At 42.0% G+C, this 10,893-nt stretch overlaps 1 protein-coding gene across 2 annotated transcripts; it reads right to left on the bottom strand.

The window, feature by feature from the left end:
* Positions 1–665: 665 nt before the first annotated feature.
* LOC116161337 lies at positions 666–7,818 on the bottom strand. 2 transcript variants are annotated; one of them, XM_031474663.1, is made up of 8 exons: positions 7,618–7,814; positions 7,489–7,559; positions 7,155–7,312; positions 6,950–7,103; positions 1,968–2,269; positions 1,723–1,917; positions 1,413–1,673; positions 666–1,365 (listed from the first exon to the last, which is right to left on the bottom strand). In XM_031474663.1, exons 3-8 carry the CDS (start codon positions 7,293–7,295, stop codon positions 829–831), a joined length of 1,590 nt encoding a protein of 529 aa, XP_031330523.1. In that variant the 5' UTR covers positions 7,296–7,312; positions 7,489–7,559; positions 7,618–7,814; the 3' UTR covers positions 666–828. The 2 variants fall into 2 exon arrangements, with proteins under 2 accessions (XP_031330523.1, XP_031330522.1); XM_031474662.1 differs by having other exon boundaries at positions 7,489–7,818.
* Positions 7,819–10,893: the final 3,075 nt, after the last annotated feature.

Raw genomic sequence — 10,893 nt, 5'->3', positions numbered from 1 at the left:
CAATTTTTAAAAACATTTCAGGGCCTTTAAAGGTAACATTTTCAATAGTAACTATGAAATTCTTGAAGAATCTCTAAAAGTATCCAAGAAGCTTTTATTTTGAAAGCTGAGCCTTTAGTACCTTTTTCAAACTTTTAAGGAGCTTTAAAGGTCTCCAAGGGCTTCTTAAGGTCTTCAAAAGTATTGCAATTTCTAATTATTACCTATTAGTGTTTTAAAGCCGAACTGTTTATGGCGGGTAAGGAGATTTTATGATTCCTTAAGTCTTTCTAAGAGTCTTTTGGACCCCAAGGGTTTCAGTTTCTATGCTCCTGATAATGATCGTTTTCTGGAAAAGGTCATTATGATTTATCATGACGAAGAATTTGTAAAGTGTTCACTCATGTCATGTCTTCTGATAGAACATGTATAGGAGTTTCAGTATCAGGAGAGTATAAAATGCTCCTGATCCAAACAGTTTTTTGAAAGAAAATTCGAAATCACGCACTAATGGGACAATCCCAGTTTGAAGGCGGCCTGTATTCTCACCTTCGTTGTCTGTTTATTCCAAAAAAGCAGTGGACTGTTATCAGGAGCACAGAAATTGGCGACGACCGTTAACGATGCATATCCCATACCCTTCACTGACAGACCCGAATCAGGAAGATTTGAGTTTCAAACGCCAATCGGGTTCACACCTTTAATATAAAGACAAACAAAACGAAAAATCCTAAATATCACAATCATAAGAACTTAAACATTAATTCCAGTCGAACTCGATCACTATCTTGGTAACGAAGAATGATTAAACTAAACCAATAAGGAAAACATTAAGATTGAGCGCTTCATTCACTTCTCCTCGGCCTCTTTTTCCGATTCGTCTACGACCGGCGTCGAACTGACGATCTCAACGGCGGTCGGTTTCTCACTTTCGGCCGTCTTCGGTTGAGTATGCGCACTGCAGTCTATTTTGATGATCTCCAGCGCGCTTAGAATGTCGTTGTTTTTCGTGTCTGCGTCGATGTCGAGCGGATCCGAATCGTTCTGCTCGCGCTCGTTCGCCGAACTCTCGGAGAGGCTCGCGAGACATTTAATTTTGATTTTGTACAACTGTTCCGGTTTCAGTTCCTCGGTTTTGATCGGCTTTTTCTCGATCGCTTTCGGTTTGGCGGTGACGGTAGCTTTGCCGTCCGAGTTCTCGGCGAGGAACGTCGGCTCGTGTTCGTCGATGTCGAGCGGCTCGCTTTTGATTGTGACGCCTGGAGATTCCGGTTGCGAGTCTGACGTTGACGGTTTGACGATATCTTCGTAGTCGTAGTATCTTGGAACCTTGACGTTCGGTCTGGAGCGAGTGCCACGCCTCATTGGGAAAAGAGGGGGAGAGGCCTATGAAAACTACTGTAACCCCCCCGCCACTTTTAATGCCAACTTACAGTTTCGCCGTCCGACGCCTTCCTTTTTCGAATTTTCTTGGTGAAGATCTTCCTCGGTAGCGACTTATCTTTGTTCTTCATGATGGGATCGTCCAAAAATTTCGGCTGCAGCAACTCCAAGGGGTCACTAATCGGCGCGTCCTCCGCCTTGGTCGGCGAGCTACTTTTCACGACGTCCTCCTTCACGATCGACTCCTGCAAGTCCTCTTGCTTGATCGGCTGGTCTTGGTCGGCGCTGTTTTTGCCCGCCAAGCCTTTGATCTGCACTCACAAGTTGGAGATAAGAGCACCAATTAAATTACAACCGTACCTTCAAAAGCTCGGCGACATCAAGCAGTTCTGGAAGCCGATTCTGGTCGATGTTCACTTCGCCAGCGTACATGAAGTCGATTAGCGCCCTCAAGATCCAATATGGCGTGCTCTTCAGGATTATTACCGGATGCTGTGTCGGAGTAATGTCGCTTAAGATATCTTCAAAGTACGCACTGCACGAAGACAGGATCATCTAGAAAGGATTCAAAATGATCACGTGATCTTTGCGAGGACAACCATTACCCGATGACACTTAAGTGACTGGCCATCCGCTATTAGTGTGACATCGACGTACTGCTCCTTCTCGAGTAGCCTGGGAAAACTGCTCTGCATGTTAGAGTGGTGACTGTTCCACCGTAAGCAAACCTCTTCGGGTGGAAGGTGGGACACGGATTCCGATACTGACTTATTCAGGTAGCACTTACTGCTGTTTTGACGTAGAACTTTCAGTTTCGTCGGTGAGAGTGGCTGACTTTGTAATGCCCCATCGGATGTTGTTGGTATTTGCACATGGGGGGCGCTGTATACCATCCTTTGAATGTTATCTGGAAATATTCATTTTGAACGCATGCATGAACGCACATTCGGTTTGTAAAATATGCGATATGTTTGTCTTTACTAGAAGATCTGCGGTTAAAATTTCAAAAAAATATCTCCATAAAGGAGAAAATTGGCATTGCGTAGTTTGCGCATGCTCACATCTGATTGTTACAGTTTGCGATATGCTTGTCTTTACTAAAAGAATCTTTTGTTAAAATTTAAAAAATCTCCGTAAATAAGAAAGCATGTGCACATCTGATTTTTACAATATGCGATATGTTTGCCTTGACTAGAAGCATCTGTAGTTAAACTTTCAAAAAAATATCTCCATAAATAAAAACAATGACATTGGGCACATCTGATTTTACAATTTGCGATATGCTTGTCTTTACTAAAAGAATGTTTTGTTAAAATTAAAAAAAAATCCATTAATAAGAAAGTATATGCACATCTGATTTTTACCATATGCGATATTCTTGCTTTTACTAGAAGAAAATTAAAAAAAAAATCTATATCAATAAAAGAATTGGCATTGCGCACTTTGCACATATCTAATTTTTAAAACATGCGATATGGTTGTCTTCACGAGAAGAAAAAGAAAAAAATAATCTATATAGGTAAATAAAAAAGATGACATGGCGTAGTTTGCGCATGCGCACATCTGATTTTTAAAACATGCGATATGCGTATCTTTACTAGAAGCATCTGGGGTTAAAATTTCAAAAAAATATCTCCGACGCATGGGCGGGTTAGGCCACACAGCTCACGCCCGTTGGGTTATTAGGTTGTATAATCATTCATACGGGAGCTAAGCCTCTTAATGAATTCGAGAATGGGACAGGGTAGTAAAAAAAAAATGAAAGAAGCAGAAAAGAAAAAATGGTTCGAGGTGTTTAGCAGCAGCAGGAAAGTAATAAAGATGACTGGAACAAAGGAAAGGGGAGGGAGAGAGAAAGGAGGCAGAAAACATGGAAAAAGTAATGGCAACTTTGATGGATCGAGAAAAGGAGGAAATAAGAAGGGCGGTAAATGAAACAAAAGAACACATAGATAATGAAAAAAACGAAGAAGTAGGAAATGCAGAGAAGAGCAATGCCATATGGAAAACGACGAACTGATGAAGAGGATAGCAAAACTACAGGAATAAAATGAAAGAAAAGAAATAGAGAAGCTCAGGAACATAATATACCATTAAAAGACGGAAAGATGGATGAGAAAGAAAAGAAGGAGGAATGGTTAAAAGAAGAAAGTATAGACGCGGGAACAATTGGAATAGGGGGAAATAAGGTAATAGTCGCTGAAGTAACATGGGAAAAGAACAAGGAAATCATGAGGAGTTAAGGGAAAGTAAAAGGGAAATAGGATATAAGTACACAGATGACTAGTGGGCGTATGAAGAAAGGAGGATACAGAGAGAAATTGAAGACGTGGTAGAAAGAGGAAAAACAAGAAAGTAATATGGGGAAATAAAAAATTAATGGTAGAAGATGAAGAATACAGATGGAGCAACAAAGAAAAAGGACTAGTGAAAACAAAGAGGAAGAGAAGAGGGCGGGGTTTGGACGAAGAAATGAGCAGTAAAAGAGAAGAGAGAGGTTGGGTTGAGGAGGGTGGGGAACAAAAACGCAGAAAAGAAGATATTCGTGACCCAGACCGTAACGTTAAATCTTTGTTTTGGTGTGGGGGCTGTTCCATACCTCTCAGACCCCCCCCCCCCCCGGTTCTACGTTCAGCGCACTTACACCATTATTCTTAGAAAGAGACAATAGAACGCGAGTCCTTACGGATGACCCTTTTGTCGAAGAACGTAGTACCGGAGGGTATGGGGGGTATACCTCCCCCCCCCCCCCCAGCAAAACAAAGATTCAACGTTACCTTTCTTACAGCTACGATTACATTTTCGAGTAGTGGGGTGGTCTATGTGATTGGGGTATATGCCATACCCCCAGACCCCCCCCCCCCCCGGTTCTACGTTTTCTCTCAAAATATTCAGTACACTCTTACTCCATAATTTTTAGAAAGAAACAATCGAATTTGGGTCCTTAGGGATTAACGTTATGTGGAAGACTGTATAGCACCGAGCGGTGTAGGGGGTTTTCCATCCCCTCCAGCAAAACAAAGATACAACATTACTTTTCTTAGAACTATGATAAAATTTTCGTGTAGTGGGGTGGTCTGTGTGATCGGGAGGAGAGGGGGTGTTCCATTCTCCCCTGACCTTCAGGTTTTACGTTCTCTCTCGAAATATTCAGTGCAATACCCTTTAAGACTCCCCCCTCTCTAGATTCTCCTGTGTTGCACTAAAAAAATACAAACTTTGCTCCTCCAAAATATTCAGTGCACTTATACCATTCATATGGAATACCCCTAAGCAAAACATAGATTCAACGTGACTTTTCTTACAAACAATTATGATAAATTCGTGTAGTGGGGTGGGGTATTCCATACCCCGCAGACCCCCAGGTTCTACGTTCTCTCCCAGTGCAATACCCCTCAGACCCCCTGTTCTACGTTCTGCTCCAAATTATTCAGTGCACTTATTCCATGTGTGTCCCTACGGATGAACGTTTTGTGGAAGAACTTAGTACGGGGGGTATTCCTACCCCCCAGCAAAACAAAGACTCGTTCGTATGGAATAACCCCCAGCAAAACAAAGATTCAACGTTACCTTTCCTACAACTATGATTAAATTTTCGAGCAGTGAAGTGGTCTGTGGGGCTGGGGTATATTCCCTACCCCCCCCCCCCACCCCCGTTCTACGTTTTCTCCCATAATATTCGTTGCACTTATTCCATTATTTTTAGAAAGAAACAATCGAACGTGAATCCTTACGGATGAACGTTTTGTGGGAGAACTTAGTACGGGGGGTTTTCCTACCCCCCAGCAAAACAAAGATTCATTCGTATGGAATAACCCCCAGGAAAACAAAGATTCTACGTTACCTTTCCTACAACTATGATTAAATTTTCGAGTAGTGGAGTGGTCTATGTGACTGGGGTATATTCCATACCCCCCCCCCCCCCCGGTTCTACGTTTTCTCCCATAATATTCAGTGCACTTACTCCATATTTTTTAGAAAGAAACTATCAAATTTGAGTCCTTAGGAATTAACGATATGTGGAAGAATGTATAGCACCGGGCGGTCTGGGGCGGTCTCAGTAAAACAAAGATTCAACTACAACTATGATACAATTTTTGTGTAGTGGGGTGGTCTTTGTAACTTGGTATTGGGAGTATCCCCAGGTTCTACGTTTTCTCCTAAAATATTCAGTGCACTTACTCCATAATTTTTAGAAAGAAACAATCCAGTCGTTAGGGCTGCGAACGTTACCCCCCCCCCCCCCCAGCAAAACAAAAATTCCACTTTACTTTTCTAACAACTATGATAAGATTTTCGTGTAATGGGGCGGGGTATTCCAGGTCCCCCGGTTCTACGCTCTCCCACAAAATACTTCGTGCACTTACTGAATAATTTTCAGAAAGAGGCAATGGAATGAAGTCCTTAGAGCAGTGGCCCAACCAGAAATCCTAGTGGAGGGGAGGGGGGCTGCGTTATATGGACAACCGCGGTCAATTATAACGAAGTGAGGGCGCTGAAAGCAACACCTTCTACGATAGTCAAACGGCATTTTGCAGCCCGACAGCCCCTCCCCCCTCTGGTTGCGCCACCGCCTTAGAAATTTTCATGTAGTTGAGTGGTATGCGTGGCACAGACCGTAACGTTAAATCTATACTTTGCTGCGGAGAATATTCCATACCCCCCAGTTCTAGATTCTACCCCCAAAGTATTCAGTACACTTATTCCATAATTTTTGGGAATAAACAATCGAATGTGAGTCTTTGGGGATGAATGTTTTGTGGGTTACCGTATCGCCGGGGGTCTGGAATACCCCCCCCCCTCCCTCAGCACAACAAATACGATTCAACGTTACTTTTCTTATAACTATGATACAATTTTCCTGTAGTGAGGTGGTCTGTGCTATTCGGGAGTATACCCCCAGACCCCCTCCCCTCAAAATATTCAATGCACTTAAACCATACTTTTTCGAACGAGACACGTTATGTGGGAGAAAGTTGGACGATCTTGTTACTTTATTTAAATTACTCCAATTCAAAACATTTTTAGGGTACGTAGGTACATTCTGGCCCCTGTAAACGAGTCACCACCTTCGCAAATCGAAAAAGATGATTATCTCATAAAACGGAATTTGAAAAAAACGCAATTTCAGGAGTGAAGGAGGGGGCTAATCTTATACTTTTATGTGAACTTGGGGTACATTTTAGAATTCTGCCACCAATCCAATACACTTGCGGGATAAATGCGTGCATTTTGCAGGGGTTGGCGGCAAAGGTCCTGATATTTTTCGAAATCTATTGCCGACTTGATGCAAATTTTTCAGCTTATATCAAATTTATAGAGCGAGGAAAAAACCCTCCTGTATACGCAAACGTTCCACTTTTTGACCACCCCTTAGAGTAGACGGACCGGCTGATTAAGGAAGGGAAGGTTAAAACTGCGTACCAGAGCAGGATCACGTTCATTGCGATTTTAAGCGCTGCATATTTTGTATGTGGAATAATAACCTTCAGTTTTAATGAATGCTTACATGAGGTAAAAGGACCTCGCCGTATTTATTTAACGCTGATAAGAAACAGCGGTTCCCAAAACGTGGCGATCTACTCACCTTTTACATCCTCGCATTCCGTCTCGAGCATCGACGTGATATCGGGAAACTCCTCCACCTGCCTGCAGCGCGCCAATGCGACCGAGTGCGGGTCCGGAATGTGATTGTGGGGCATGTTGACCGTCGGAGGGCCGTTGCCGGTTGATATGCTGCCCTAAAAACGGCACCGCGGATTAAGCGCAGGTAAAAAGGGAACGTGACTAACCTTGCAGTGCAGACTTCTCTGCGTGCAACGCCAACGGATTCCACCCCCTTGTCGCTTCTTGTGCACCGTGTACATGTACCCCCGATGAATCAACTTCAATCCGCCTTTATTCGAACGAATTATTTCCACGTTGTCGTTCATTTCGCCGGTGCGATAATCTAAAAATAAAGCGACGTACCGTGTGAAATTGTTTTGGTACCACATGCGCCAAGCAAAGGTCCTAAATATAGCAGAATTTCCCGATCGATACGTTACCATTTTAGTTTATAATCATATTTTTAGACCGAATGCGTTCACGTTGCGAAATTGTTAACGAAAAGCGTAATTTACTCACCGAAACTCTCTCGTTTCGCCACTAACCGTCCGATCTTTCGAAAATGGGACCGTCTCCCTGCTAAAACGGAACTGGAATAAAGCGTGTGTATATATGGTCCTTTTAAAAACATTCAGTTCGTCACTTTACCGTTTGTCGGCGCCGCGCCGTAAGGGCCGTTTCCCATTTCTCTCGTCGATATTTGGCTATACATGTCGGGGGGGAATTGATGGGGAAAAATTTGCGGATGGAAAAAAAATTAAGCCGGGGCATTTTATTGATTGCACACGGCGACGTGCAAATGGGGCATGTGGGCTGAATTAACATTTACATTCTCGTGCGCCGAGTTTAGTCTCCTTTAATTTACATTTTTAATCAAAAGCCTATTAAAACAATTGAAGGGAAACAGCGGTTCGGTTTTTAAAGGATTTTGGTTTTATTACCGTAAGATGTGTGCGACGTTGCCGCGTCTACGGCGTGGTCGGGCTAAATCGATTATTGTCCCGTCCCGGCCCTATTTACTATACGATGTTCCTTTTTAATTATTTCACTTTGTTTTGCAAAAGCAATTACTTTCCCCATTGTATGCTCGTGCAGAAAGTACGAAAATCGCATCCGGTTGTTTATTGGCAACCCTCAGATCGGATTCATCAGGTTACCTGCCCTAACAGAAATTCACAAAGCCGACCTTGATAGCTACTTCGGTCGTTTCGCACGATTTTTCACGTTCCTCTTTTATAGACATAAAAGAGAAAAATTGTCAAAATGTAAAAAATCGACAAGATAGGTACACATGTCACAAAGGGGGTTGCCAATAGAAACTAGTCTAACAATAATCAAGAAGTAGAGGAAAACAAACAATTGAAAATTGAAAGACCTGTGAAAATTTGTTTTGAATGAACTTTTACCCACCACTTCGGAAAGAGACTTAAGAAATTGTGGTTTTCTATATAGCCCTGGGCCCCCGGTACAGGTTCAAGGATACTTTTCTTTCAGAAGAACGAAAATTGGTGGTTAATTCTGTGCTCCTGACACATAAAATCACAACTTATAACAGGCGACAAAAGAATCTTTAAGAATGGGGGTGTTCTATAAATTTTACAGCTTGTTCTGATCACCATTTTTATTTGAGAAACCTTGCGCTGTGCTTCCCCGACCTCCAAGACCAAGTGCAATGCTCGCACGCGCGACAAGCTTCATACCGACAATCCTACGTGTTTTGCGCCCGATAATCAGTCAATGTTTTTTTGCCTACGCTCGGTTTTTGCGGCTGCGCCGCCTCACCTCGCCCACTCTGCGATCTTTTCTTGGCAAACTCTCGGTTTCGTATCATGCCCGGCGAAGTTCATACCGCCCATCAGTCAATGTTTTCTTAGATTTGGACATACGCTCGGTTACGGCGGCTGCGCCGCCTCACCTCGCACACCCTTCGAACTTTATACTGTCAATCACTCAATGTTTTCTTGGGTGGGACATATGCTCGGTTTCGGGGACTGAGCATCGGGACACTAGATTTTTATAAGTAGATATGGTTTTCTACAGCCCTATTACAGTTTGTAGTATACATTTGCTTCAAGAGAACAAAATCTTGTGGATCTGTCGTGTTCCTCGTACAATTTTAAAAAATACAATGCATCAGGAGAAAGGAATCTTTAATAATGAGGAGATCAAAATCTCGTGGTTCTGTGATCCTGATACAATTTTAAAAATACACGTTTATATTGGGAGAAAAGAATGTTTAAGAATGAGGAGAATAAAATCTCGTGATTCTGTGGTCCTGAGACACCTTTAAAAAGACAGCTTCGGGAGGGAGAAAAAATCTGGAAGAATGGGCGCCCTAGACATTTTAGATCTTGTCATTCTCATTCATTTTTTTACCATACTAGGGTAAAAAATGACCCCCTCCCCCACCACTTAGCGAGTTTGCAAATTTATTTGTAAAAAGGTACCTAGCTCTGAGGCGAGTATCAGAAAGACACACATTTTCTTCTCCTATGTCTTGATACAACGTTTAAGGCGAATCTGTATGAGGAGAACATAACTTTTCATATGGTGTTGTTCTGGTGCTGGTAAAATTTAAGTTTTTATTGAAGAGAGCATATTTTAGATTTCTGTGGTACTGATAGTATATTCTCGAACCGCGTTTGGGAAATCTTGTTTGCTTGAAGTGGACATATGCTCGGTTGCGCCGCCTCACCTCGCACGCGCGGCGAAATTCATATCGCCCGTCAGTCAATGTATCCTAGATAGGGAGATCCGCTCGGCCAAATTCATACCAATTACCAGTCAGTGTTTCCTAGGACCGGATTTACAGTCGGTTTCTGCTGTTGCACTGCCTCACCTCTCACGCCCAAGGAACTTCATGCCGCCCATCATCAGTCAATGTTTTCTTGTCACTTGATACAAATCAGACGAGCTGTTTTTTATATATTAGATACATTTGGTTCAATAGCCCTCTGGTGCAACCAGTTTTTAAAGGAAATTTCTTCCAGCTCTCCTGATACAAATTTCTCTAAAAAAATTCTGTATTAGAAACATTATTATTATTATTAAATCCAGACAGTGAACACGCTGGAAAATTTTTCGTCGCGCCTTCTTCAATGTTTTACTTTCCCGTTACAAAGAATGGTCTTAACAACCAAAATTATACCAGGGACAAAGAAACTCCATATAACAAATTATGTTCTTCTAATAAGAAACAATTGTTGAAAGATTGTATCACGATCACAGAAGCTTTAGTGAGGAGCCAAGAGACCAGCACTTGCATTTCTGTGACCCTGGTAAAGGAGAGTATCAGAAAGACACACATTTCCTTTTCTGCGGTCTTGATACGACATTTAAGAAAATCCTGTGTGAGGAGAACCTAACTTGCCATAAGGTGTTTCTGTGATCGCGATAGAATGTAAGTTAATTTGGACGAGGAGGGCAAATTTGTGTGTTTCTGTCGTACTGCTATATACGAGTAAAAAAGAACTTGACGAATTTTGTGGTTCTGAGGTCCTGATACAATTCGTAAGAAAAAGATCTTTATATCAATAAAATTTGTTGGAAAATTCGCTCTAATTCATTTTTTCAGCTTCTGACACAAATTCTACTAGGGCAAGAGAATTTCCTGTTTTAATTCTTAAAAGTATTTGTGTTAGGATCACACAGAGGTAAGAATCTGTAAAATTTATTGGACTGCACCATTCCATTAAGTCTTTCCTCACCACTCTCTGTTAAAGGTTGTACCAGGATAACCGAACCACAAGCTCCCGTTTTCCTAAATCTAATGATACTAATATTTCTCGCAAGAAGCCTCAAGCTTCTGTTCTCCTAAACCGTGGTTATCAAAACGCAAGATTCTGTTCTCCTGATGTGGACAATTCTAAAAAAAATATCATTTTAGGCTCATATATAGGATTTGAAAGCTGTCCTTTCACAAAA

Source organism: Photinus pyralis, unplaced genomic scaffold (assembly GCF_008802855.1).
Source record: "Photinus pyralis isolate 1611_PpyrPB1 unplaced genomic scaffold, Ppyr1.3 Ppyr1.4_LG10, whole genome shotgun sequence".
In the NCBI taxonomy this organism is placed as follows: Eukaryota; Metazoa; Arthropoda; class Insecta; order Coleoptera; family Lampyridae; genus Photinus; species Photinus pyralis.
This window is presented reverse-complemented; position numbering and strand designations above follow the sequence as displayed.

What these genes read in the sequence shown, in the direction of transcription:
- LOC116161337 (XM_031474662.1), bottom strand. Translation starts at nt 7,600, where the DNA reads ATGTTTTTAAAAGGACCATATATACACACGCTTTATTCCAGTTCCGTT. An exon ending in AGTCACTTAAGTGTCATCGG is followed by an intron (nt 1,918 to 1,967) that starts GTAATGGTTGTC and finishes AATCCTTTCTAG; the next exon opens with ATGATCCTGTCTTCGTGCAG. An exon ending in ATGTCGCCGAGCTTTTGAAG is followed by an intron (nt 1,674 to 1,722) that starts GTACGGTTGTAA and finishes TTGTGAGTGCAG; the next exon opens with ATCAAAGGCTTGGCGGGCAA.